Raw genomic sequence first — 26,717 nt, forward strand, 5'->3', positions numbered from 1 at the left:
TCGCGCCGCCAGCAGCGTCCAGGAGAAACCTAGGCTGACCGGAGTCAGAGAAACTCTGGGCTTGTTTCTTTATTAGCTTGGTCATAAATTTAAGTTTTCTATAAGAAGCTGCAGGTTTGATATGTAAATTATTCAGAAACAGAAACTCTGTCTCTGCACAAGCATCTGCAGCTGGAGCCACTGATTGTTGAAAGGCTCAAGTCGTCGTCATGACGTTTTGTTAAGGATGTTTTTGACCTTCAGTTGACCTTCCTTTGAGGATAATTCCTCAGTTTGTGGGTTGGGCTGTAAAATCCTCTCTGCTGATGCCAAGCAGCTTTGGCTGAAGGTTGAATTCCTGTTGCAGAAACATGTTAAGGTTCTCAAACGTCACTGAACTCTTCACTGCAAAAACACGAAATCTCAGCAAACATGTTGGTCCAAGTTGTAGTAAAAACCTCAAAGTGCTCTTGAAATAAGATAAAACTAAGAAAAGTAAATTTTCATCCAGATAAATCAGCTTGTTCCCAGTAAATAATTGACTAAAGTAATAAATGACTTAAAACAGGCTTCTATATTTAGCTGAAATATTATTTTTAAATTAGTTTTGCTTTATTTCAAGAGTGCAAAGATATTTGAACAACAAACTGGACAAAAAAACTTTAATATTTTGTGTTTTTGGAGTTTTGTGGGATCAGTTTGGGTTTGCTGGTCATGAAGGAAGAATCAACACAACGCTGAAGAGCAGGACAGCGTCCCACAGCAGCGTGTGACCCCGCCGGTGACCTCCAGCACCAAACCAGAGGTAATTCCAGATGGACTGCTCTGGTTTTGGCACAGAGGATTTGGTTGGTTTTCTGGGCCAGAACCCAAAAACTCGACTCTGCTGCTCAACCCAAACATCCGTTTCCTCAGATATGAATCCATCTAAAGATTTTATCTCCAGAAAGCAAACGATCAAAAAACACAAAATTCTGAACCTGAGATATCAGAACAAAAACCCAAAACATTCGATCAAACCTCCTCAGGGAAACAGAGCTGCTGTTTTGGTCTAGTTTGGTCCGTTTTGGTCCAGTTTGGTTCGGTTTGGTCCAGTTTGGTTCGGTTTGGTCCAGTTTGGTTCGGTTTGGTCCAGTTTGGTTCGGTTTGGTCCAGTTTGGTCCAGTTTGGTCCAGTTTGGTCGGTTCCTCTTCTCAGAGACGCCTGAATGAAGCCGGTCTGTGGAGCGGATGCTTGTGCTGAGGCGGGTTGGTTGTTTCTCCTGGTTCTTCTCGGGTCCAGAACCTGAGCAGAACCAGAACCGGGCTGCAGGTTTTTCTTGGACACTGGAATCGTTTCTGCTCAGAGGTTTGAATGGTTTCATTTCACCAGTTTGGAAACAATCTGATTGTTTTCTAGAGATGAAAATCTAAATGTTTCTTTGCTTATTAATTAATTTATTTTGTGGTTCCGGGTGGGAGGGGAGGAGAGTCGATGCTGAGCGACGCGGCTCTTTATCTATTTGCACAAAGAAACTCAAACTGAGACGAACTGCTAGAGCAATAACTGTTTGCTGAAACCTTGCAGGAGGTTTTGTAGGTCCGGTTTGACCCGGTTCGCCTTCCGGCCGGACAGGAGCCACTTCGACACTTTGAGCGCCGCCCTGAGGAACTCCTGCGGCGGTGCAGCACTGATACGGTGTTACTGTGGACTCCAGCCAATCCAACATGGCCGACAGGAAGTGGAGATGTTTCCTGAAGCTGTTAAGCGTCCTCTCCGTCCGTCTCACCTGAGGATCTTTACTAAACGGCGCTTTAATAAACACATTTTAAATGGGACACAAAATGAACAGAGAGGTTTTACTGGCACTGTCTGGACTCTATTTCTACTCGATCCGTGGAGGACAGATGACCATGTAAATGAGGTAAAACACTGCTGGACTCTGAGGCGTTTTCAGGTTGCAGTTGTGCTGAAGGGCTGTTTTCAGTAGCAATAGACCCAGAGTGTGCCTGGATACATGAAGCCAACACGCCAAGCCATGCCGCCCCATCCACTGACTGACTGATCCACTGAGTGGCTGCAACATTTGGCCTGTTGGGTAACGAGTTAACGCTCACGGTTTTTAACCATTAACTTCTCACAGCCCCCCGCCGCCCCCCCTCCAAACAGCTGAAATCAGGCAGCTGATTGGTTCATTAGCTGCTGATAGTTTTACCTTCAGAAAGGTTCAGATTCACTGAAATCAACATTTTATCACTATGAGAAGTCCTCAGAAACCCGGAGACACCAGGATCAGGTGTGTAAATGATTTGCTGCTCGGTGGTGAAGCGGTTCATGGAGCAGGAGTTCAGATCGTCATGGAGGGCAGATGAGCATCAGTCCAGAAACCTGATTATCAGGTTAGTCAGTTTCTATAATCTGTGTGCAGAGCCGTCTGTCCTGTGACGGACAGGAGACGTGTCCAGGTCTGGACAGCACTGTGCAGCGTCAGATGGATGTGAAATAATAACATTTATAAAAATAATCCTCATTATCAGTCAGTCAGTTTGTCTGTTTTACCTGAACAAGCATGTGGCGACAGTGGAGAGAAACTCCACTGCCAGGTCCAGATCCAGGTGAGTATGAGTCCGTCTGCCAGGTTTTAGGTCCACATGCTTCATCTGGAGGTTTGAAATCGGTTCTCATTGAGCACCGATGAGAACCAGGAGGTTTGTTTCCATGTTTTATGCAGAAATGTTGATATTTATCTTCAGATATTCAGTTTAATACATTTTTATCAGACCTGGTGAGGAATTATGTAGATTTTTATGATTCTTCACCAAATTCCTGCTGTAATAACAGGACTGAACGGTCAGTAACTCTGGATGTGTTTCTGCCCCGTCGGATGAAAACAAACAATCTGGAAACTGTTTGGCTTCAAACGACGTTTGGGAGCCGAGTGAGAAACAGAAACAATCACAGAAGTTTTGAGCCAGAAATCATTTATTTAAGAAAACAAACAAATCAAAGCTAATTTAAAATCTGCCAATGGGATCAAACAGAAATATCATGAAAGAAAAACTGAGAACAGAGTCTGCACTACAAAAACACAAAGTTACCAAATATTTAGTAGACTTGAAATAATAAAAAACGACTTACACATAACTTTAACATTAATAAAATAAAATAAAAAAGTTCACCAGTTCAACCAGAGAAACATTTTCTGCCAGTTGAACTAAAACTAAAACCATCAACATGAAGGAATTATTGACTTAAACTGGTAATTATGGCTGAACAGTTAATTATGAATCAGTTTTATCTTATTTTATGTGTGTTCAGATTCTGCACTAGAAACTAGATCAGACAAACTGTAAGATTTAGTTTTTGCAGTGTAAGCTAGAGATACTTTCTATTTCTAGAGAAAGTTCAGAGTTCAGCTGAACGGTGAAGTGAGGGAACTTTCTCCATGGAAACCAAACCAAACGTTAAAACGTCATAAAACCCGGAGCTGTTCTGCCTCAGTTCAGCTTCTAGCTGTTTTATGTCTATGTGAACAGGTCAGTCTAGAGCTGAACTCTGTCCAGTTTCAGATTTTTCCAGAAGATTCCTCTCTGTCGTTGTGCCTTATCTGACTCACCGGGCAGCAAAATGCACAACCTGAAGCTGCTTTCAGTGAATCTGGACCTCGGATTCAGGGTTCAGGTTCAGTCCGAGCACAAACCCGACCAGCCAGCTGTGTGCTGTAGGTGGCGCTGTTGAGCCCATGTTTGGGTCAGAGGGGCTCTGGGAATCTGCTCCTTTCCTTCCCTGTTTGAAACCAAAAGCTGCTTCTTCACCACTGATATCCAAACACGGAGAAAATGCACAGAAACGTGATTCTTCTTCATTCTTACTGTCGTTCTATTTATTGTGTAATAGATGCAATACAAGCGTTGTGTCACCGTGGGGAGTGATGCTGTGTGTTCTTCACGGACGAGGACAATAATCCAATAATAACGATGATGTTTTGAAGTTTTTGTGGATTTTTCCAGGCATCTTCTCACTGCTTCAACCACGTCGCTCCGTTTACACCGCAGCTGGTTTCAGGCGGCTGTCGACCCGTTTTTACTCCGTTTCCACATCCAGAATCCTGATATCTGTAGAGCTGCCTGGACAGCAGCTCTGACGCCTGAAGCTCGTTCATTCAGGACCAAACTTACAGGAAATATTCCCGGCATCGTAGATTATTTAGAGCTAAAAGGAGCTGCTAAACCCGGCAGAAATATCTCAAATAAATCAGAATACAGGAGACGAGAAGTTTCCTGAAGATAAAGTACAGAAAAATCTCCAACTGGGAGGAAAAACTTTATAAGTTGAGAAAAAAAATTTAAACTTATTTTTTGGTCCTGAGTTAAAAACGAGTCTGAAGTTTTTCTTCTGCAGACAGCCGGTGAACCCTGGGTGTAAAGAGGCGACAGCCGTGCCTCAGTGACCTCTGACCCCACCCTGCTGTTTTAGACACAGTTACACTATTATAACATGAAGATCTATATATAATTATATACATATACTTTTTAGTACTTTGAGTTGAAATACTTTTTAGTATTTTGCAAATAAATGTCTCTGTATATAAAAGAAAAAGCCTCCTGTAATAAATGAACAGAAGTTTAATACTGAATGAGATTTTTGTTTGTTTGTTTGTTTGTTTGGTACCAAAGCAAAAATATTATGTTTACATTTTATTAATAATTCTCACTATTTCTTTATTCTGCTCAGATTTATCAGTCTTGCACAGCAGAAACAAACTAAAACTGTTGGAAGAGTAAAAATATGAGATCAGATCAGAGAGACAACAGGAATCCAGGAAAAACTTTAGTTTTTAGGAGGCAAATCAAAAGTCAAAGAATGAAACAAGCTGCACTCTGAATGCACTAAAACATCAAATATCTTTATTGTCAAATCAGTCAATAAAAGAAAACATAAACCAGGATTGGCTACAAATCATTTTAATAACTAAAAAATATTAAATAGGATTTAATTGACTCTCCTGTTACTAAACTTGAGTTTGACTAAAACTTTGTGACAATATTGCAATTACTAATTTTTTTAAGTTTATCTATCTGAGTGACAGGCTACTTTACTTTCACCAGCAGATGTCACTAGTGAGAAATAAATGAAGCATTGAGTTATGAACCTTTAGGTCAGGGGTCTCAAACTCCAGTCCTCGAGGGCCGCAGTCCTGCAACTTTTAGATGAGCCTCTGCTGCACCACCTGAATATTATAATTAGGTCATTAAGGCTCTGGAGAACTGATCTACACCAGGAGGAGGTAATGAAGCCATTTCATTCCAGTGTTTTGTACCTGTGGCACATCTAAAAACTGCAGGACAGCGACCCTTGAGGACTGGAGTTTGAGACCCCTGCTTTAGGTGAAGCAAAGGGCTGAGAAGCTTCATTTGACCACCACTGCAATGCACCACGAAGAAAAACTTACCTTATCAACAGGTAAATTCAACTTGAAATAATCTGGGAAACCACAGAGACAAAGACTCAGAGAGGCTCAGAGTACCATAACTGGTAAACACTCAGACACTGACCTGCCGGCGACCTGCTCCTCTTTTACTCGAGGCTGATGAGGCAGAATTGCTTGCAGGTGTGTAGAATCAACACTTGGACCAACCACCAGGTGGCAGCAGCCTCCTGGTGGAGAAAGAAGCAGATGGAAAAGAACTCACTGACATTGATAGGGAATGACCTAATAACTGGGAAAAACTGAAAGTTTTAATATGACCTCAGTGTTTCAGATCTCAGTTCATTTTTGATACAAAGAGAAAACATGAAAGTAAAGGTGTTTAAATCACCTTGCCAGGAGGCGGAGCCTAAGGTGTGTCAGTTCTAGTCAGGCATTAGATCAGGAGAAACAGGTTCAGACTCCACTCAACAAAAATAAAACAAAGACCATAATCTGGATCATGGTGAGTGTTAACGTCTTGTTTTCCTCTCACTGGGATTTCTCTCTGGTGTCTGCAGAGGGAACCAGAACCAGGAATCATCAGTCTGGTTCTCCTTCAGAACCAAGCTGTGACTGGGTTCATGGATCTATGGTTCCTCTCAGGTTCTGATTTCCTGTTTGAATTTTTTTTGTTTGAATCTTTTCTTCAGACAAAATCCAAATTTGAGAATGTGGAAAATTTTGAAAAACAATTTTAAAGCTCCAGGTTTTTAGTTGAGTTGAACTAGCACCTGTTTATTTTACTGGTTCTGTTTCTCTTTTCATAATGTTCTGCTGTCAGAGAAAAGTTGGTTAATGAAGATAAAGTAGTCTGACTGCCTGCTGTGCAGTGAATCAGGTTCATATTTAACTGGATCTGAGCAGAAGACCAGCTTCACTCAGTCTGGGAGGAAAAACATTATAAAAAAATTAGAAGAAAAATTCAGACAGAAATAAGAAGAGACCAGATTATATTCACTGCTTCTATACTTTGGGTTTTTTAAAGCAGTGATGGGGCCAAAACTCAGTCAAGCACATATGAAATCTCTTAGCCACCACAGTTGCAGTATTTAAATTTCTGAAATTTTTGCTATTTGTATTTTTTCTCTCATGTTTTTATTGTATGTTGTTTTGTAGCATTTTGAGTTAATGTTGGTTATTTTTATAAAAATATGCATTTTTATAACAACTGAAGGTAACATGGTTACTTGATTGTGGTATAAAATGGCACCATGTGCTTGTAAAAACATCATAACACACCTTTAACTGAACAACTCCTCTCAACACCAACCGCTTAGATAAAACAGCCTGACCAGTGCTGCAGGAAAATGCCTCTTCAACCGCAGAACCAACCAGGAAACAACAGCAGGCTGCAGCCACAATAAGCAACATCAGCGATCAAACCGGAATCACAGGAATTCCATTGAAGAACAGGTTTGCTGCACTTCAACGGGAATCTACAAGGAAGAATTCAACTTCAAACATCAACAAAAGGTATGAGGCAAGTTCTAAATGGTTCCCCTGTAAAGTGACACACAAACCTAAAAATATGTCAAAAGTTCTGTTCTGAATGGGATTCGCCGTTTTTGTCATGGTACAATATCAAACTACGGTAATCTGCTGCCACATGACAGGATTTGTTCTAACAGAAAAAATACTGACCTATAGATATACATGAGCATCTGACAGGTGAAATTATTTTTCACACTGGAGGTAATGATGTTGCCAAACAACAGTCATAAATGTTGAATGGCGACTTTAATCACCTGTTATTCAAGGCAAAGCTTTGAGTAATTTGTCATCTCATTTTATGAGTCAGCACTAAGGCATCCACTCTGGCACAGGAGATTCAAGAATTTCTCAAACATCCACAAATGAATCAAAACAACACTTCTACAATATGTTTGAGTGCATGATATTATAACATGACATAAAGCTCATAAAAGTTAATTTGACATAACAGTGCCTCTTTAAACATATTCTCAGAACTAAAGGATGGGATTTATTTTTGGGCAATGTCCCAAGAGGGGTCTGATGGAGAATGCAACTAACCGGCTCTGTTTATCACAGAACTGGTTAGTTGTCTGTCAGTTCCTTCATTATTTTTGAATCATCAGTGAATTTCTCTCATTTACAGATCCAGGGGTCAACTCCACATTCACTTCAAGTTGGTGTGTCTTCATTTTTTTATCATGTCAATTCTTTTGCTCTAAGTTCTGCTGGAAAACTGAACAGATCTGCTGAAAGCTGAGAGTGATCAGATCACTCCTCATGATCTCCATGGATCACCTGATCCTGAAGTCTCTCTGATTGTTGGTCCGTCTGGAAAATATTCCTTCCACATATTCCTGCCTCTCTGACTAAACCTGACTCTCAGCAGGAGGACTGGCAGCCCGTCTAAAGGAGGTCTGGACCCCAAAGGTTTCAGAACCGCTGCTTTAACTGAGCCCATCTGTTCAGGACCAACACATCACCACTTCATAGGAAATGTTCACTCCTTCATTCACTACATCTGACCTCACTCTGGATGTTTCTACAGACCTGGAACATGATTCCAGTTTAGGTTTCAGACTCAGATTTGAAATGTTCTTAATAAAGTCAGAAGTTCTCCAGAAGGTTCTTGGATCAGCCAGCAGACATCAGAAGGTCATGAAGAAGTGAAGGAGAGAACAATTCAGACCCAGATGTTACCTGCTGGATCAGGTTCCTCTGATCCTCTGAACACATGATGGGAATCAACTTTCTGCTTACTGGATCACTGGGAACTGACTGGTTCTGGTTTCTCTTTCAGACTTACTGAGGTCCAGAAGATGGAAGATTTGGACCTAAAGGAGGACAGAGCAGAACCTCCAGGATCCGTCTGTCCCTCTATGAAGAGTGACCGGTCCAAAGATGAACCTGGACCCTCAGACAGGAAGTAAGAAACCAGTTTCTAACTGATTCATGTGACTCCACACAGATTTATTTAATATTAACTTGTTTATCTTCAGTAAATAAATAAAGCATCATTAATTTATATGTAAACTTAAAGCTAAATACAGAAAGTCAGTTAATATCTAGATTTTGAATGAAACTCTGAGTGAATCAATGATGGACGAAAACAAAAACCAAAACTATGAAGAGCAACAATTCAGAAATTGTCTCTAAACCCACTGAAAGAGGGAAAATTCTTTACTGGGAACACTGGGTCCAGTTTATACTGGGAAGACTGGATCCAGGTAGGATGACGACCCAGAACTTTAAACCTTCTGCTTCTCTGCAGCAGTTTGTGTTCAGATCTTCTTCAGTCTTTTTGTCACAGAGTTTCTCAGTAATTGATGTGATCTGAATAACATGTTTGTGTTTCAGAGATCAGAATCTCAGACTGAGAGCAGAACCTCCAGGATCCGTCTGTCCCTCTATGAGGAGTGACCGGTCCAGAAAAGATCCTCCAGTCTTCAGTACTGAACCAGAACCATCAGACCCAGAGTAAGAAACCAGTTTCTAACTGATTCCTGCGATTCCACACAGATTTATCTGATATTAACTTATTACAACCTAAAATATGTTAAAGAGTAAATACTTTAAAAATTCTTTAGAACAAAATCCCACCCAGAGAGTTTTAGAAATTGGTGCAGAACAATGTTTACACAGCTAAACTGCAGGGTCACAGCAGTTTAGGGTTAAAACTAGTAAAAATACTAAAGGTAGCATCTAGGCTATCACTTTGTTGGGTTACAGTAACATATTCTATAGAGACTGAAAAACCATGTAAAAGCTAAAATTAGCTAAAAATCTATGAGTTATAGCTTCTAGGCTAGAACAAGCATGTTGATCTACAGTAAAATAATCCATACAGAAAGAAAAAAAATTCATGTAAAAGCTAAAATTAGTTAAAAAACTAAAACTAGCTAAAAAATAAACAATGATAGCACCTGGGCTAGCGTTAGCAATGTTTATCTACAGTAACATAATCTATGCAGGGTGAAAAAAGTTTTGTAAAAACTAAAATTAGCTAAAAATGTAAAACTAACTTAAAAACTAATTATAGCAGGGATTCATCCAGAAAACCTGCTCAGCCCAGCGGTCGGGGCCCAGCGGTCGGGGCCCAGAGGTCGGGGCCCAGAGGTCGGGGCCCAGCGGTCGGGGCCCAGCGGTCGGGGCCCGGAGGTCGGGGCCCGGAGGTCGGGGCCCAGCAGTCGGGGCCCAGCGGTCGGGGCCCAGCGGTCGGGGCCCAGCGGTCGGGGCCCAGCGGTTGGGGCCCAGAGGTCGGGGCCCGGAGGCGGTCCACCGTGTTTTCGTAGTAAAAGATGTTAGGTTTACAGGAAAAGTAAAAATATTACTGGGTAATTAAATCTTACTGGAAAACTTCACCAGTGAAACTATTTAAACCCACAACTAGTCTTAAAAACAACAAATCAAAAAATACAGTTAAAATGAAAATCAATTATTTGCACTTCTGTTTAATCCAAATTAAGTCATCGGCTCCATCAGGCCCCCAGGGGATTCAGGGGCCATAAATGCTAATATTTTAACACAGATACATAAATGTAACATTTGTTTATTGAGATTATCAATGCTACTAAATTTGGTTTAATGGTTTCAGCATAGATAGATTGAAATATTTTAAATTGTTTAACATTTAAATGTAAGATTTCAAGGAGCTGACAAGTTTACTTTGTAAATGTTCAAATAACAATATTCATAGTTGGATTGTTTTGTTACCATAGCAACAATCTGATGCTGTGAGTTTAATCTTTGAGTTTTAACTTTGTTTGTTCACAAAGACAAATTAGTAAACTTATTGTTTTTTAGGTTGGAGAGGGGCCCCTAAGTCAGATTCTGCTCCAGGCCTCATACAGCCTTGGACCGGCCCTACATGATGAGTTAAATCTGCTGCAAAGCGCAGAGATGCACAACAAACAGGAGATTTAATTATTATTTCTAATGTGGCTTCAGTAGCTCTAACATTTAGTGTCTGTTGAGTTTTTAAAACTCAGTAGTTGTTCTGGTTTCTCCAGTTTATGGTACGAATTCTTCAGATCTCGGCGCGGCCGCGCATTATTTCTGGCTGACTAAGTGGACAAAGCATTTGGTATGGTTTGATACATCATGTAACCGGAAAAATTATACTAAAAATAATAATAAAATAATATAAAACCAGTGTGAAGCGTGACTAAGAGGAGAACGTGAAAGTTCCTCACTGAGCTGAACCTGCATGATGAGGTTAGTGCTGGTTTGTTAACCACTAACCAACCAGGAACACAGACATAAACTGATCAAAAGCATCTCAACTAGCTGGGCAGCATGTTGGGATGTAAACAGTGCACATAATTCTTTGTTCACAAAGATAAATTATTCTCATCGTTCCTCAGCACGCAGCTCTGAAAGAGACACTACTAGTTATTCCTGCACTCTGCTATCCTGTCCAAATAATGTTCTGTCACAGTAAAAGGCTCTTTATAAAGTTCTTAGACAAATGCAAACTGGATCTGAATCCTGTTTACTGGTGTTCCACCATTAAAGAATGATCCATGTTTCTACACTGGACTCTAGATTAGAATCAGATTTTGGTCTTTGAGCCTCTGATGGAAACAGTTTTCTGCTCTGACTCAGACAGAATAAAGATTTCAGATGAACAAATACAACCAAAGAAAGATCAATCATAACACCAAATATAGAATTAAATATTTCAAACCAGAGATCATCAATGTTCTGAGGTTCTGTTCTGACTCAGCTTCTGGTACCAGGACAGCTCCAGCTTGTTGTTAGTGAACTATTTCAGTGATGAAGAAATGTCTTCACAGAGGGAGGAAGAGGAGCAGCGTTGGTGAGGAGGAGCAGCCGTCCTGCTGTGCTTTATGTCAGAAGGTTCTGATGGATCCGGTCTCTACCAGCTGTGGACACTGGTTCTGCAGACAGTGCATCAGGTTCTACTGGGACCAGTCTGGACCCTCCTCCTGCCCCCAGTGTGAAGAAAGACCCAGAACACGAGCTGAACTGCTGGCAGCCAATCAGAGCAGCTGTGCTCCAGGTGAGCCTGAACACCTCCAATCAGAGCTTCCTTCTGTCGTCTGTTGAACCAATTGAATGTCTTTAGTTGGGATTTGAAAATTCATGTTTTTATAAATCTTCCTCTGACCAATTAATTAAACTAAATCTCTGTATTTCCAGCTGGTGTAAATGGTTTTGATTTAAAGTGGCTCTGTTCTGAGCTTTTTGTGCAAGTTGCATTAAAACTGAACATGTTATTAAATCTGATGGTCATTTTGATGCATGAACTAGGCAGCCTCGTAGTGCACTAGTGACTTGCTAGGTGGCTAACATTGTACCTACTAAGGTGTGTAAAAGTCAGTCCCAGGGATCTTTATAGATGCAAATTCACCACATTATTTAACTCTGACTAGATGAATAGTGTACAGAATCAGTAACTCCAAAAGTACACACCAGTGACTACACAGTGCTCAAAAACTTGTATTCGCTTCTGAGTTCAATACCTGCCTACTACCTGTTGCCCCTTGATACTTGAGTCTATGGCACCATCTAGTGACCAAAGAGGAAATATTTTTAAAGACCAAATCAGTCCCATGTCATTTCCAATCTGTAATTGTTCTTTAAAAACATCCAATCCAGTCTCTGACTGTGAAATACAATTTTAAATGATAACAGTGCCACATACAATGAGCTGTTTCTCTGGCAGATTAGAGCTTTTTTTTTTTTTTTTTTTTTTTTTTTACAGATTTCCTTCATTAAGGCTGAAAAATAGTGGGAGAAAATATTTGTCTTCCTCTATCTTTTCTGCAGCTGCTGTTTATGTTAGAAGGTCAGATAAAAAAGTAAATTGAGGAAATGGTGACATGATGCAGAAGAATTCATGTTGCTTAAAGATGCTGCATTTGATGGACATCTTTCTGTCAGGTTTCACTAATGTGATGTTTGATAATAGAACAATATATGTTTGTGATGATGGATCAAATTCTTTTTCAGATGTTTTTTTTTACTTGTTTTTTCTTTGTTTCAGCATATGTTGTTCTGCAGCAGGTTCTAGAGGATCATAAGATCAGTCTGAAGCAGAGATGTGAATGCGTGACTGAAGGAAGTGATGAAACAGGAAGTAGAACCCTCCTCAACAGGATCTACACTGATCTCTACATCACAGAGGGACAGAGTGAAGAGGTTAATACCCTACATGAGGTGAAGCAGCTGGAGACAGCTTCCAAGATCCAGAACCTACATGACTCTCCAATCAGGTGCCATGACATCTTTAAAGCCTTCCCTGACCAACAAGGAGCCATCAGAGTGGTTCTGACTAACGGCGTCGCTGGTGTTGGAAAAACTTTCTCAGTTCAGAAGTTCACTCTGGACTGGGCAGAGGGCTTGGAGAACCAAGATGTCAGTGTGTTGGTTCTGCTTTCGTTCAGAGAGCTGAACTTGATCAGAGATGAGCAGCACAGTCTTCTCACGCTGCTCCATGTTTTCCATCCAACACTCCAGAAGCTCCCAGCAGAGCAGCTGGCTGTCTGCAAACTTCTCTTTATCTTTGATGGCCTGGATGAAAGCAGACTTTCACTGGACTTCAACAACAGTCAGCTGGTTTCTGACGTTACACAGAAGTCATCAGTCAACGTTCTGCTGACAAACCTCATCAGAGGGAACCTGCTTCCCTCGGCTTTCATCTTGATAACTACCAGACCTGCAGCAGCCAATCAGATCCCTCCTTCATTTGTTGCCAGGGTGACAGAAGTACGAGGCTTCACTGACACCCAGAAGGAGGAGTACTTCAGGAAGAGGTTCAGTGATGAAGAGCTGTCCAGCAGAATCATCTCCCACATCAAGACCTCCAGGAGCCTCCACATCATGTGTGGAATCCCAGTCTTCTGCTGGATCACTGCTACAGTTCTGGAGAACATGTTGACCTCAGAGCAGAGAGGAGAGCTGCCCAAGACCATGACTGACATGTACTCACATTTCCTGCTGGTCCAGACAAAGAGGAAGAAGAACAAGTACCATGGAGGACATGAGACAAGTTCACAGGAGCTGAGAGAAGCTGACAACGAAGTTCTTCTGAAGCTGGGGAGGCTGGCGTTTGAACATCTGGAGAAAGGAAACATCATGTTCTACCAAGAAGACATGGAGCAGTGTGGTCTGGATGTCACAGAGGCCTCAGTTTACTCAGGAGTTTGTACAGAGATATTCAAAAGAGAGAGTGTGATCTTCCAGAAACCAGTCTACTGCTTTGTTCACCTGAGCATCCAGGAGTTTCTGGCTGCAGTCTACATGTTCCACTGTTTCTCCACCAGGAATACAGAGGTACTGAAGAAGTTCTTGAAGAAACACATTACCAATTTGAAAATAAAGGTGAAAAAGAACTTGCTGCAGAAAGAAAACTGTGAAACACGTCTACAGCACTTCATGAATAAAGTAATGACGAAATCTCTCAACAGCAAAAATGGCCACCTGGACCTGTTTGTTCGTTTCCTTCATGGCCTTTGTGTGGGATCCAACCAGAGAATGTTAGGAGGCCTGCTGGGTCAGACAGAGAACAGTCCAGAAACCATCCAGAGAATCATCAACAACCTGAAAGAGATTAAGACTGATAAAATCTCTCCTGAAAGATGCATCAACATCTTCCAGAGATGAAAGATCTCTCAGTTTATTCGGCGATCCAGCAGTTCCTGAAATCAGAGAACAAATCAAAGAAGAAGCTTTCAGAGACTGAATGTTCAGCTTTGGCCTACATGCTGCAGATGTCCGAGGAGGTTCTGGATGAATTTGACCTGAAGAAATACAACACAACAGAGAATGGGCGACTGAGACTGATTCCAGCTTTGGGAAACTGCAAAAAGGCTCGGTGAGTCCAAATGTCTTGATTGCGTAAAAGCTGATTCAGCCCTATTGTCCAAATGTTTATTCTTGATTCGTCGAGTTGCTTCTGAATATTTTTGTCTGTAACTTCTTCCTTGATACATTGTACTATTTCAACCATTCAATCATATACTGTATGTGCTTAGTTCATTCAGGACAGGTGTGCTGTAGTTTTTGGTACTCAGAGAAGTTTGTTATTGGGGCCTGCCATAGCAATGCATAAGGATTTCAGGAAGTGCTGGTTCATCTTGTCATGGCATTCAACCTGGTCAAATAAATAAATACTTGCTAACTTTTTCATAATTTATTTAATCTTTATGAAAATGACACTACCAACAGTACAATCGCTCTAAGCTTTGAGTTGTTGTACCACTAAATGTTTATATTCTACAGCAGTATCTGGTGTTTGGTTCTTCTGGTACTTTTATTGATGTCTTTCTCTGCCTCTGTCATATATTGATTCATATGCCTGCTTATTTTAGCTGCTATGATGCCTGACAGCAGCTTTCATATTGGGGAGAGACAAGTTATTGGTTGATAGTTGGATGTTCCTTTCTGGGGGTCTTTTATGATCAAGACTGTTGCTCTCACTCAGCCATTCAGGGTGGGTCCCATTCTTCAGCAGTTGGTTAATTTGTGCTTCTAGACACTCGTGGAGTGAAGTAAACTTCTTCAGTCAGCAGAAACTGTTCAGGACCAAGCCTAGTGCTGTCAAGTTCTTCATACCCAGATATTCTAATAATACATCATAATAAGATGTTTTGGTTTTGTTTCAAATATTTAAATCCGTGTTACTGGATCAAACATTAAAATCTGTTCGAGGATTGTTTTTGTCTGTGTTTATTTTGGTTACTGTGTCAATTGAGTATCTGTGTTGTCCTGTCTACCCCTTGATTGATTACACCTGTTCCTTGTTTCCCCTGATTGTCTCCCTATGTATTTAAACCCACCTGTGTTCCTTGTTGAGTCTTTGTCTTGCTTGCTGTTAAGTCTGCTGTCAATATGATTGTTACTAGTTGTTACCAGTTTTGAGCTAATATCCTTCTGCCTGGATTATTGTACAGATTCATCATTACATTCATAATTTCTCACTATTTGGGTCCTCTGGGTCCCCTGTGTATGCCTCATTCATGACAATCAGTACATCTCATTTCAGATTTTTTTTGGTTTCAGTTAAATTAATTTTCTACTCTTTATTTGTTCATAGTTTGGTTTTAACCTGCATCCTGTTAGTTTCAACTCGTGTTTTTTTTTTTTCTTTTTGCAGATTGAGAGACTGCGGTTTGTCAGAGTTTGGCTGTGGTTTTCTGGTCTCATCTCTGAAATCCAACTCTAACTCTTCACCTTTGATAGAACTTGACTTGAGTTACAACAAAGACCTGAAAGATGCAGGAGTGAAGAAAGTCTGTGGTTTTCTTCAAACTCCCTTCTGTAAGCTACAGAGATTGAAGTAAGATACCACAGTTTATTTGACTTTTGATATGATGAGAAAGTTTTGTTTGAATTGCAGACATGTATATTTTAAGTGGTTACCAAAATAACAGTATAGATCCTGCTAAATGACAGACAGAATTATATATAACTAGAAGAAAGATGGTCAGAAAGGACTAGATCAGGAGTGTCAAATTCCATGTCCTGCAGTTTTTAGATGTGCCACAGGTACAAAACACTGAATTGAAATGGCTTAGTTACCCCCTTCTTGTGCAGATAAATTCTCCAGACCCTTAATGACCTAATTATTCAATTCAGATGTGGTGCAGCAGAGGCACATCTAGAAGTTATAGGGCAGTGGCTCTCTAGGACTGGAGTTTGACAACTGTGGTCTAGATCAGTGTTTCCCAACCCTGGTCCTCAAGGCTCACTGCCTGGCATGTTTTAGGTATTTTCTTGCTTCAGTCCAGCTGATTAACAGACGTTTGAACTGCAGTCAGTTGAATAAGGCCCATTTAAGCAGGAAACCTGTAATACATGTAGGACAGGATGCCTTGAGGACTAGGGTTGGAAAACACTGGTCTAGATGAATCATGACAGATCTGGGAGCTGTGTAGATGTTGCTGGGAACCTGAAACAAAAATTTCACTCTCCAGAGTTCAGTGTGTCCTGTCTGCTTCTCATATAGACATATTTTCCAAATATTGTTCAGCTCTACTTCATAGAAGTCATTTATAGTGCACCTGGAAATAAAATACATAACCACATAGCGAAATGACTGAAGATCTTAAATATCCTCACCATTATTCCAGCATCATGATGGATTAAAATTCACACACCTGACAAATTTGTGCAAATGCACAGAGATTTTCACCTTTACACACATAGTATATCACGGAGGTAACTAAATCATGCAATAATAACAAAACATGCCATTTGAGTATCATCTCTGAACTGAAACATGAACAAAATGCATCTCACTATCTGGGAGTAGTACAGTACATTGAAGAGTTAAGGAGGCTTTGCAGTAAATCTGATGGAGAATGAATGCATCCTCTCTCACTCGGTGTCTTGTCGATTTCTGTTCACATTGAGAAATGTTCCCTAATTTAAAAACTTTAGCTACAGCTTGTAATTCCAGCCTCCAGTGCTGCTACAGAGTGTGGATTCAGTCCCCATCTCAATATAAAAACACTGAGCCAATTAATTACACACAAATGGGTAACCCATGTCCATAATTTACGTGCGAGTTACATGTATCAGCGTGAAGGGTAGTGGCATGTGGATTCTCTATTCCGCTTGTTAAATATTACTTAATGAAAATTAAGTTGAATTGAATCATTTTCATTTTAAAAAGCAATGGATAAAAAATAGATTGATTTTTCAAATTGATGGGCAGCAAAAAAGTCTAACACAACCTCTGAGTTGGGCGCTCTCATCCACTGGTGGGTTTGTCTTACTAGAAGTGACAATTTTTACATTGTACATCTTTTTTTTTTTTTTCTTTAAATGTCAAAAATCAAACAAAATTAGTTCCAGCCTCCAGTGCTGCTATGGAGTGTGGATTCAATCTCCAGATCTATTTAATCAATCGATATATCTGGAGTCGCGTCAAACCAGATGAAAACATGCCTAAATTGCATTTTATTTTTTGAGAGATTTCAATAATTTACTTAAAATTCACATCATAATAGGATGGAAACATAGATAATGACTTGCAGCAAGTAGAGAGGAAAACTCCCCTTAAAAGGAAGAAACCGTCAGCAGAATCTGGCTCATTGCCATAAACAGAAAAACTGATGGACCAGTATTTTCTGTTAAAGAAAAGTATATAAATTAATGAACAGCTTTGTCAGAGTTTGGGTATTAAAGTCATTTTTAAAGTACCACAATACCCCAGTCATATGTTTTATTTCTGCATGTTTTAAGTCTATCTACATTTTTGTCATTTATTTGTTTATTTCCATTTTAACACATATCATGCTGACCTCAATTTACTTTTTCTCTTTATTCAGATTGATGAGCTGCAGTTTGTCAGAGAACAGCTGCTCTTCTCTGGTCTCAGCTCTGAAGTCCAACCCGTCCCATCTGACAGAACTGGACCTGAGACAGAACAACCTGAAAGATGATGGAGTGAAGGAGCTCTGTCGTTTTCTACAGAATCCTGAATGCAAACTACAGATGCTGAAGTAACCCATGATGTTTTAGTTTAGTGATTTTTATTTAAAATGTCTGTTGATAGGCAACAGACTGTTGCCTATCAACCATAGGCAGACATATGGTTGATATTATACTGATCCACACTCAGGTCCAATTACTGTTTCTTTCTTTATTACACTTTCTCCATGATTTATAAAATAACCAGAAACCTGAAACAATGAGTTGAATGTCAGTGTGGGGCTGCAGGTATTATCCAGAACTTCCTAGAATCCAGTGAATTTAGACCTGGTTATGGAAGAAATTCCTCTTCCCAGCAATATTTCCAGCAAATTTTCAAACTTAAGATGAAAATTTGCTGAAAATAAGACATCTACAACTCAAATATATACCTACTGGTATATGCATACTCACATGGCAGGCAGAATGAGTAAATAGCAAATTGGTGTCCACCTGTGATTGCACTAGCATTAGCCTCTCTTCTGCCTTGTTGTACTATGACTTGAGTGAGAAGACATGACTTAATAGGTTCCCAAATAAAATCCATGTTTTGTTTGTATTATGAATGTATGCATAGCCATATGTGATAAGTATTGACTTCATTTATGCATTAATATACCATCCAGCCATTGATCCATCCATTATCATGCACACTTATCCCAAAATGGGTGCGCAGTTAGTGTGGAGTCCATCCCATAGTAGACACTAGTAGTGTAAATTGGGAGTCACATGAACAAATATATAATCACTGAATGATGCTTCTTTCATAAAGCTCTGGAATAATTCATGTTCAAAAATACATATTACAGTACCAGCTTATCTGCAGGAATCTGTATTTGTCCCTGTTTTCTCCAAAATTCATCCTGACTGGTGAAGCCGAGTTTAAGAGTTTAAGAGCTGAAGTCAGCAGGTCTTTATTGAAGCAGCAGCATGTTGGCATTAATATTCATGAGACTCTTTAACTGGTTCTGTTGGACTGGTTAACCTGCATCCTGTTGGCTTCAGCTCACATCTTTTATTCTTTTCTCAGACTAGAGAGCTGCAAATTGTCTAAAAGTAGTTGTGCTTCTTTGGCCTCTGCTTTGAAATCCAACCCCTCCCATCTGACTGAACTTGACCTAAGAGGAAACAACCTGAAGGAGCCAGATGTTCAGCAGCTTCAGGATCTTGTAAAGACTCTAAGGTTAGTGTGTGAGTGAAGCTAGTCCAGCTGTTTCAGCAGCAGGGGTGGACAAAGCACTCAACTCTGGTACCTGACATAAAAGGTACCAGAGTTGATACTCTGATATTGATACTCATGGTCAACTCTTGCTCAACTTGCTCAGTTTGTTGTATTGTTTTTTGAGTGCTCACACGGGTCCTTGTAACTCACTGAGACCACCAAATGATTTAAGGACATGGGGAAATACAACAGTACAAAAGGTCTACACCAGCTGCTAACACTTTAGCACAAAAATGCATTAAACACAATATTTTCTTTTTTGTTCATCTAAAATGTCCTCACTTTTCAAAAAGAATAATGGAAACAGGAGAAACTTTTTTGCCCCCACAAACAGAAATACTGGCAACGATGCCATACTTGGCAGAAAAGTGTCAAAACAAGTGATCAGGTTGATGTTGGTCACAGCTCTGAGATCAGTCTGACTGCAGCCTGGAAACCACTGGCTCTGATTTCACAAACCATCATTCATTTAGTCAGCAGCTGCTCTTTCTGCTCAAGTCCACTCCTCACATCTGGACATGTGTCCTCCTGTCCTCAGTCTCATCCAGATGTGTTCAGGGACAGCCTCCATGTTGGTCAGTCAGCTGATGTTCCAGCAGCAGATGAGATGTTGATCAGCAGCAGTTTGTGTCTAAATGCAGCAGCAGCAGCAAATCCATCCTCCAGTGTTGCAGCAGCAGTGAAGCCTTCAGGAATCTCAGCAGTTTGTTTCCACTGTGGACTTGAGTGGAACCTGCAGAGGAAGCAGACTGGATGCTGAAAGTGTGTGTAGGTGTGTGAGCTTGGAGCTCAGTGTGTTCACTGCAACATGTTAAGATGAGAGGTGAAAGGAAGCTGCTCTGAACAGGACTGAAGGCCCTGCTGCTCTTTCTACTGGATGTGCTGCGTCACTGACTGCTGCTGGAGAGAAGCTGGAAACTCACTGATCTGATCTCTGCATCTTTCTTCTCTCTGCAGGTGGAGGACACCATCTTTGTAAAGTAGAGAATTGTTTCTGTTTTCCTGCTGATCCTCAGAAGCTGCAGCAGTTTGAGTCTAAAGCGACTCTGACTGGATCATGATGACCTTTGACCTGAATGATTTCCATCCTGTTTATTTCCTCCTGTCTGTCATTTAATGTCTGATATTGTTGGGTTTTTTTATCAATGAAGATGAAATTGAAACTCAACTGCATTTAGAGACTTTTTAATTTTTTTTATCTGAACTTTATTCAACTGGAAAGTTTTGTTTTTCTCACTGGTTAATTTTCATCCTGTAACCAAGAAACATGAAATAAAGCTCAACTGAAAATTTTCCATGTTGATGCAGATTTTGGATGGTCTGTTTCTCATATTTTAGATGTTTTCTGCAAATGTTTCATAAGATATTGTCATTTTATCTGCTGCTGCAAACACCTCAGTGAGTCAGATGATAAAATCTTCTCATTTGGAGGATTTTCCCTGTTTTTCCTGCTGAACGGTTCTGTTGGATCGATGGCTCATCGTTAAACTTTGCTCTGCTAAGGTCAGCTGTTTTCATGAAGTTAGTTTCTTTCATTCCAAGTCTAAAATTGAAATGTTCAATTAGTGAATCAACATCTTCATCTGATATTCAAGCTGCAGCTTGAATCCATGTCTGGATTTGATGGGAATCCAGACATGTTCAAATTTAATATTCAGATTAATTTTAAACCATTAAAAGATTCATAAATTAGGTTTTTTTTTTCTTATTTTCTTCTCAGTTTAGTTCCATCAATATTTTGAGGCATCCCATTGATTCTCACTCTGCTCAGAAAAAGCTGTATTTTTAATATTTAATCATTTTTGTTGATTTGTCCATTTTTAATATGAACAATATTTTGTCTGGAATTTATCTGAGGAGTTTGGCAGAGCAACCTATAGGGTGACCTCAGTGTTCAATTAAATGTTCATTAGGTTTAATATAGCATCATCTGGTGATGCAGGTTCCTGACTGAGTGGGCAAAGTCTGATTTTCAGAGTATTTCTGAGCTTTTACAATGAAAGAGGCCAACCTGAAAGGAGATGAAGCTGAAGATTGACTCAGATCTGTTTTCTTTCTCCACTCACATAGAAGACCTAGGAAACTCTCTGTGGGGTAAAAACAGCTGCACACATCTGTCTGTTCATCCAGCAGTTCAGCTCCAGGAGAGGTCTGTGATCTCCTCCAGATGAAAGCAGAGACCTTGGATGTTCTAAAGGGAAATATTTGGATCTGAACTTCTGCCTGGTTTCTTCTCAAAGTCATGATATTTCTGACAAACATCAACATGACAGATGATCAACAAATCCTGGTTGGATTCTTTGTGTCCAGGTGAAGGTGGTTCTCCTGCTGCATCCAGGTTTCATTCAGAACCAGAGATGCTTCAGTTCAGAAATTGGATCAGGTCTGCTCTTGATCTCTTCACCAGTCGGCTTTAATGTGATGGAAACAGATGTCCAGCTAATGGAGCAACCCTAGGTGTCAGGTTTTCTCTTGACGTCCACTTCCTGTCTCTGCAGGCGATGTCCCCATCTCAGAGCAGAAACCCAGAGGTCAAGGCCAAGATCACAGCAGACACCAGGAAACTGCAGCAGGTCTTAAAGAGACAGCAGATCAATACCACTAAGGCCCTATGCAGTGACTCCTCTCCCAGTTTGTGTTTCTCTGATGGAGACATGTCCGGTCCATAATGTCCCCATCCTGCCATGAGCTCTGATGTTTCTGTTGCTGCACAGGAAAATCTTCATGGTTCCATCTGAGAAGGCTGGCTTCCTGACTCCTTTATAGCAGTTAGGATTTTAAATATCAAGGCTCCTCAATATCTTATATTTTCTACAATTTTTACTTAATTTTATTTTTATTAAAGAATAAACATAATCAAAAACACATAAAAACTGTACAGGATCCAGAAGGATGAGATGAATAAACTTATATGAATATCAACCATCATTAGATTCTGTCTGTAACTCCTGAGCCCTGAAACTACCTTGGTTTTGTGTCACTCTTGCACATTGATGTAGTGTGTTTCTAGAACAAAGTCTAGAAAGTAGAAGTCTTTGTTTTAGGAGTTTGTTTTGCAGTTTAAGGTGTGAGTAATCAGAATGTATACCAGATCTGACTGAATCTTTGTGTGCATTTTTTAGCTTTTGCTTTTTATTAAAGTTTGGTTTATTAAAGTTTGTCATCATGCTCTACAACATGGAATAGCTTTAGAGGTCTTTCTAGTGTCCATCCTTTCAGAGTCCAGTTCAGTAGCTCCACCTATTCATTAAAGTCCAACAGCTGTGATACTGGGACGTCCATTGGTCTCCATTGTATCTCTAACCGATGGACTGGATCATTAGGAGAGCTTTCTAAAATTTGGATGTCATGTGAGGCTCAAGACCCATCTTTTTGATTGTATTTCCTAAACTGAATCATTTCTTCTTAGTCTGTGCATTTTCCATGCAGCTGTGTGTTTTTCCATGTAGAATTGGAGTGATTAGTTGTTTGTTTGTGTTTGTTTGTGTGTTTGTTTTTATTAATCTGTGTAGCACTTTGAGCTGCTTTGAGTATGAAAGGTGCTTTTTAAATAAAAAATGATTGATTGATTGATTGATTGATTGATTGATTGATTGATTGATTGATTGATTGATTGATTGATGTTACTGGTTGTCAGGATGCTTTGGTAATATCTCAGTGGAACATAGATGATTTGAACTAGGGATCTTAGTGAGAAAAAGAAGCAGATAAACTTAGTAAAATATTTGTTAATGTGTAAATCATGGGGAAAAAACAAAGACTTATAAAGGACATATAAATGTCTAATTTAAAGTCCAACCATATATCATTTAATTAAACTCCCAGAATCTCTGCTCCTCAGTGAATTATATACAAAAAATGAGTCCTTTGTTTTATTGTTTATTTTCCATGTCTCATATCTGATTTGCTGAACATGTTTGTGATTTATCAGTTGTATTTTATTGTATAACCCTGTGAAGAACTTTGGTCTCCATGTCTGTGTAAAGTGATCTATAAATAAAGGTTGGTGATTGTTTTCTCCCCTAATAACTATGTTCTCAGAAGATATGGTCTTTCTTATTCTTATGAAACTTCCAACATCATTTATATATAATTTTTCCAAAGTACATCCAAACTCCTGTTTTGTTCCAGTTATTCCTAAATTCACACGTTTTCCCTCCACTTCCTCTGACGTATCCATTTCCTGACACGTGACCTTAGACGAACACCTTGGCGCCCACAGACCTGTTGGCTGGTCGGTCGGTTCAGCTGGACTGTTACACCTTAGTTGGAGGATTCCGGACTGAATGACAACGCAAACAGGAAAGTAAGTATTTTTATCAGCCTGGTCTGGTGTAACCACTTCACGTCTCCTAGTCACATCACTAGATAGGTAAAACTTAAGGAATCCGTCGGGAAAGCTCCACTGAAGTGTTTTTTTTCTCCCCAAGTGTTTATTAGTAAGTTGTGGAAACTCCTAACAGCTGTGGATGAGAGTTGAATTTAGCCCGACTGTCAGCTTAAAGCCCAACTTAATCGTGCTTTGCTGAGCTTTGCTGAGCTTTGCTGAGGTTTTGCCGGGTTTCCGGAACATTCTAGACTACCACCGGTTCTCCTTCAGAACTGACTTTATTTAAGGTAAGCTCCTTGGTTGTCCTTGTACACATTTCGAAAGGATTTAAACTCCTATTTAATTAAACGCCGCGTTACAAAGTAACGTATTTTTATATTAAGTGCTGACTTAACTTCTGTCTGCAGATGTTAACGAACTGAAGGACCCCGTTTAGCTGCCCTCGTCGATGCCATTCTCATCTGTTATAGATACCAGAATAAAATTATTTGTCTGATATTGGGTTTTGTGTTTTTGGTAACGGATCTAAAACTGCTTAGTAAACGTTGTGCTTTTAGGACCAGTTTCAATGCAGGCTTGATCACCACAGTAATTTACAACTGTGATGTTGTTATTCATCCTATGCTTCACAAATCTGCGGAAAGTTGCACAATAACAAAACTGAGTCTAATAAATGGGATAACATTGTCCTCATAGTGACTACGTTTAAAGTGGAAACAAACTGGAATGTAACAATCTAAAGAATGGGAAAGAACTCAGACAAAACGGTTATCTAACCTGATGTTTATTCCAGTGACAGGATGTGCATGAAGTTATACAGGTGAGGTGGGAGAATGACGTCAAACCACCAGTCTAATGGTTTCATCAGCTCTGATCCATTTTTTTTTGTCTCCGACCAGCATGGTTTGGAACTCCACAGTTTCTCATATCTGGTTTTCTTTCAGGTTTTATGCTTTTGTTTGTTGTTTTCTATCTGTCTTAGTTTAGAAAACAAAAGCTGATACGTATTAGAGAAATACCTTTATTTCAAGATTTTTATGAGTCACAGTAAGGGCTGGTGTTCCTTCTGTCCAGCTTCCTATAGCTGATGTGAAAATAATGTGACTCTTTTTAATTATGAGAAGAAACATTTTTAACACAATATTATAGCTGGGTTCAATCCTGGTTATGTGATTTTTCTATTTTTAATGAATTAGCAAAAAGTCTCAAACCTTTTTTCCACCTTATCATAATGGGGTATTTGTGTGTTTGATTTTCAGGAAAGCGATTCACTGTGTAATGTGTAATGAATGTTACAAACTTATTTGAAATAAGTCTGTAACATAATGTGGTGGGAAAGTGAAGCGTTCTGAATCCTTTTCAGTTGCACAATACAATATTCAAGACAAACCCTATCATAAAAAGAATTTATTTCAGTGTATTATAATAATGTATAGTTGCTAATAATAGTAATTCACTCCTTAAAACAATTATTATTATTATTTTGGCTTTCCATAAGGCCTGACATTGTAATTTACCTGTCTGTGTTTTATTCTTATGTCTTTTTATCTGTGGTTTATGAATACTGTAGAGCTCTTTGGTGCAGTTAATATCTGTTTTTAAAGTGCTTTATAATAAAATTAACACTGACGATTTCATTGCATCAAAATGTGAATATTTTATTAAGGGTTTTCCTTGTCAAACAATAAAGTCATTAAAACTCTAATGTCATGTAAACTGTATTATAATATCAACAGCAGTCTTTGATCACATTGTAATTTTTGATGTAAATTCCTTTATAGATGTATTTTACTTGTTTTTTAATCATCTAATCCAGTCTGTCATTAGAAAATGACATATCAATGATTTTTAGAAAAACGATGTAGCAGCAATTACAGGTAGCTGTGATCCCGAGGGCTTCAGAGGTCACTTAACCCCTTAACTGCCATAAGGACCCATTGAATAACATGGAAGTGTTTTCAGCATGACGGTTAACTTAAAGTATTTTTTAACAGTATTTCAGAATTCATCTTAAAAAAATTTCACAGTGGCTTTCTTTGCAGGCTTTTCTATGTCTAAGTTTTTGTTGTTCCTGAGTGACCATTTAATGTACCAATATATTGGATGTATTAATTAAGAGCAGAATGAAGTGCTTTCATCTGAACACCTTATTAAAAAGGACTGGTGCTGGTTTATATTTCAGACTGGATGAAGTCTAGATGAAAGGGGACTGGTTCAGATAAATGGATCCAAAACTCAAACATGGACCCTCAGACAGAAGGTGAGAAACTTCTAAACAAAATCCATTTCTATGCTACAAAATTTTCAGATTCTGTCTTTAAAGCCTCTGAAATTGTACAACACAAGTACACCACCTTCATTGTTTTCATCAGTTTCTTTATCAGATACTGATGGGATCTAGAAAGTAACATATTTGTTGAGTGCAGAACCACGAATGTTCCACAGGATCCATTAGTCTTTCTATGAAGAGTGACTTAAAACCCAAAAACAAACTCAAACAACCCCAGATCCTAACACGGATTAATGAACTCAGTTGTCATGAAGGTATCAGTTGGAAATGACCTACTTGACTCACCACCAGTTCTGTCATTCTTCCCAACACCAAACTGCATTTACCACACAGAATATTAAATGAAGACAGAATTTAAAAACAAGGCAATTACTTCATGTTGTTAAAATGATTGGCCCCAAGGGACTCCTTCCCATTCCTAATTTATACTGAATAGACTAACATCGGGGGTCCTTGTACTCAAGGCAAGTGGGTTTGAGCCAATGCCCCATCGCCTTCATGCTTCTTGGCATTTTATCAAGGTTTATTGTAACCTGTTGATTTCAGAACGTTGTCTGTTTACTTTTTTGTGCTGCATCACTGTCTCCCTCCCTCAGTGACCCATGTGTTCTCTGTTCTATTAACTTCTATGTTGTGTTTTTCATAGTAATATAAAACGTTGATCAGTAAAGTTTAAAAAAGAAATAGTTTTGTAAATATAACTGACCTAAAACACAAGAAATTTGGTCTGATTTAACTTCAGACAGTGAGAAAATATATATATATATATATATATATATATATATATATATATATATATATATATATATATTTTAATTCAGTGTAAATAAGTATCTGGTTTCAAATGTATCTAAATAGTCTATTTTTTTCCAGAATTCATAACCACAGACCTTCCCAAGCATCTAGCAGTCTTTCTATGAAGAGTGACAATTCCAAACGATCAAACCCATACTTCAGTAATGAACATGAACCATCAGACCCAAAGTAAGAAACCTGCTAACAAAAACACTGTCTGAATATCTAGAGCTGTTTATCT

At 39.3% G+C, this 26,717-nt stretch overlaps 2 protein-coding genes and 1 pseudogene across 6 annotated transcripts in view; all 3 read left to right on the forward strand.

The window, feature by feature from the left end:
- Window positions 1-4,408, forward strand: part of LOC102230440 (sodium channel protein type 2 subunit alpha-like) — a 116,317-nt gene extending 111,909 nt beyond the window's left edge. Inside the window, exons 26-27 of the mRNA XM_023326813.1 lie at window positions 1,546-1,656; window positions 4,360-4,408. Of these exons, the coding sequence (XP_023182581.1) occupies window positions 1,546-1,656; window positions 4,360-4,408 (160 nt within the window). The remainder of the gene's footprint in view (window positions 1-1,545; window positions 1,657-4,359) is intronic.
- A 1,338-nt stretch (window positions 4,409-5,746) lies between these two features.
- Window positions 5,747-22,598, forward strand: LOC102219429 (annotated as a pseudogene).
- A 661-nt stretch (window positions 22,599-23,259) lies between these two features.
- The window catches only part of LOC102219678 (NACHT, LRR and PYD domains-containing protein 3-like), a 32,986-nt gene continuing 29,528 nt past the window's right edge, over window positions 23,260-26,717 (forward strand). For all 5 annotated transcript variants that reach the window (XM_023326154.1, XM_023326158.1, XM_023326155.1 and 2 more), the window contains exons 1-3: window positions 23,260-23,367; window positions 25,574-25,651; window positions 26,555-26,665. In XM_023326154.1, the coding sequence (XP_023181922.1) occupies window positions 25,614-25,651; window positions 26,555-26,665 (149 nt within the window). In that variant the 5' untranslated portion in view covers window positions 23,260-23,367; window positions 25,574-25,613. The remainder of the gene's footprint in view (window positions 23,368-25,573; window positions 25,652-26,554; window positions 26,666-26,717) is intronic.

This window comes from Xiphophorus maculatus, chromosome 21 (assembly GCF_002775205.1).
Source record: "Xiphophorus maculatus strain JP 163 A chromosome 21, X_maculatus-5.0-male, whole genome shotgun sequence".
In the NCBI taxonomy this organism is placed as follows: domain Eukaryota; kingdom Metazoa; phylum Chordata; class Actinopteri; order Cyprinodontiformes; family Poeciliidae; genus Xiphophorus; species Xiphophorus maculatus.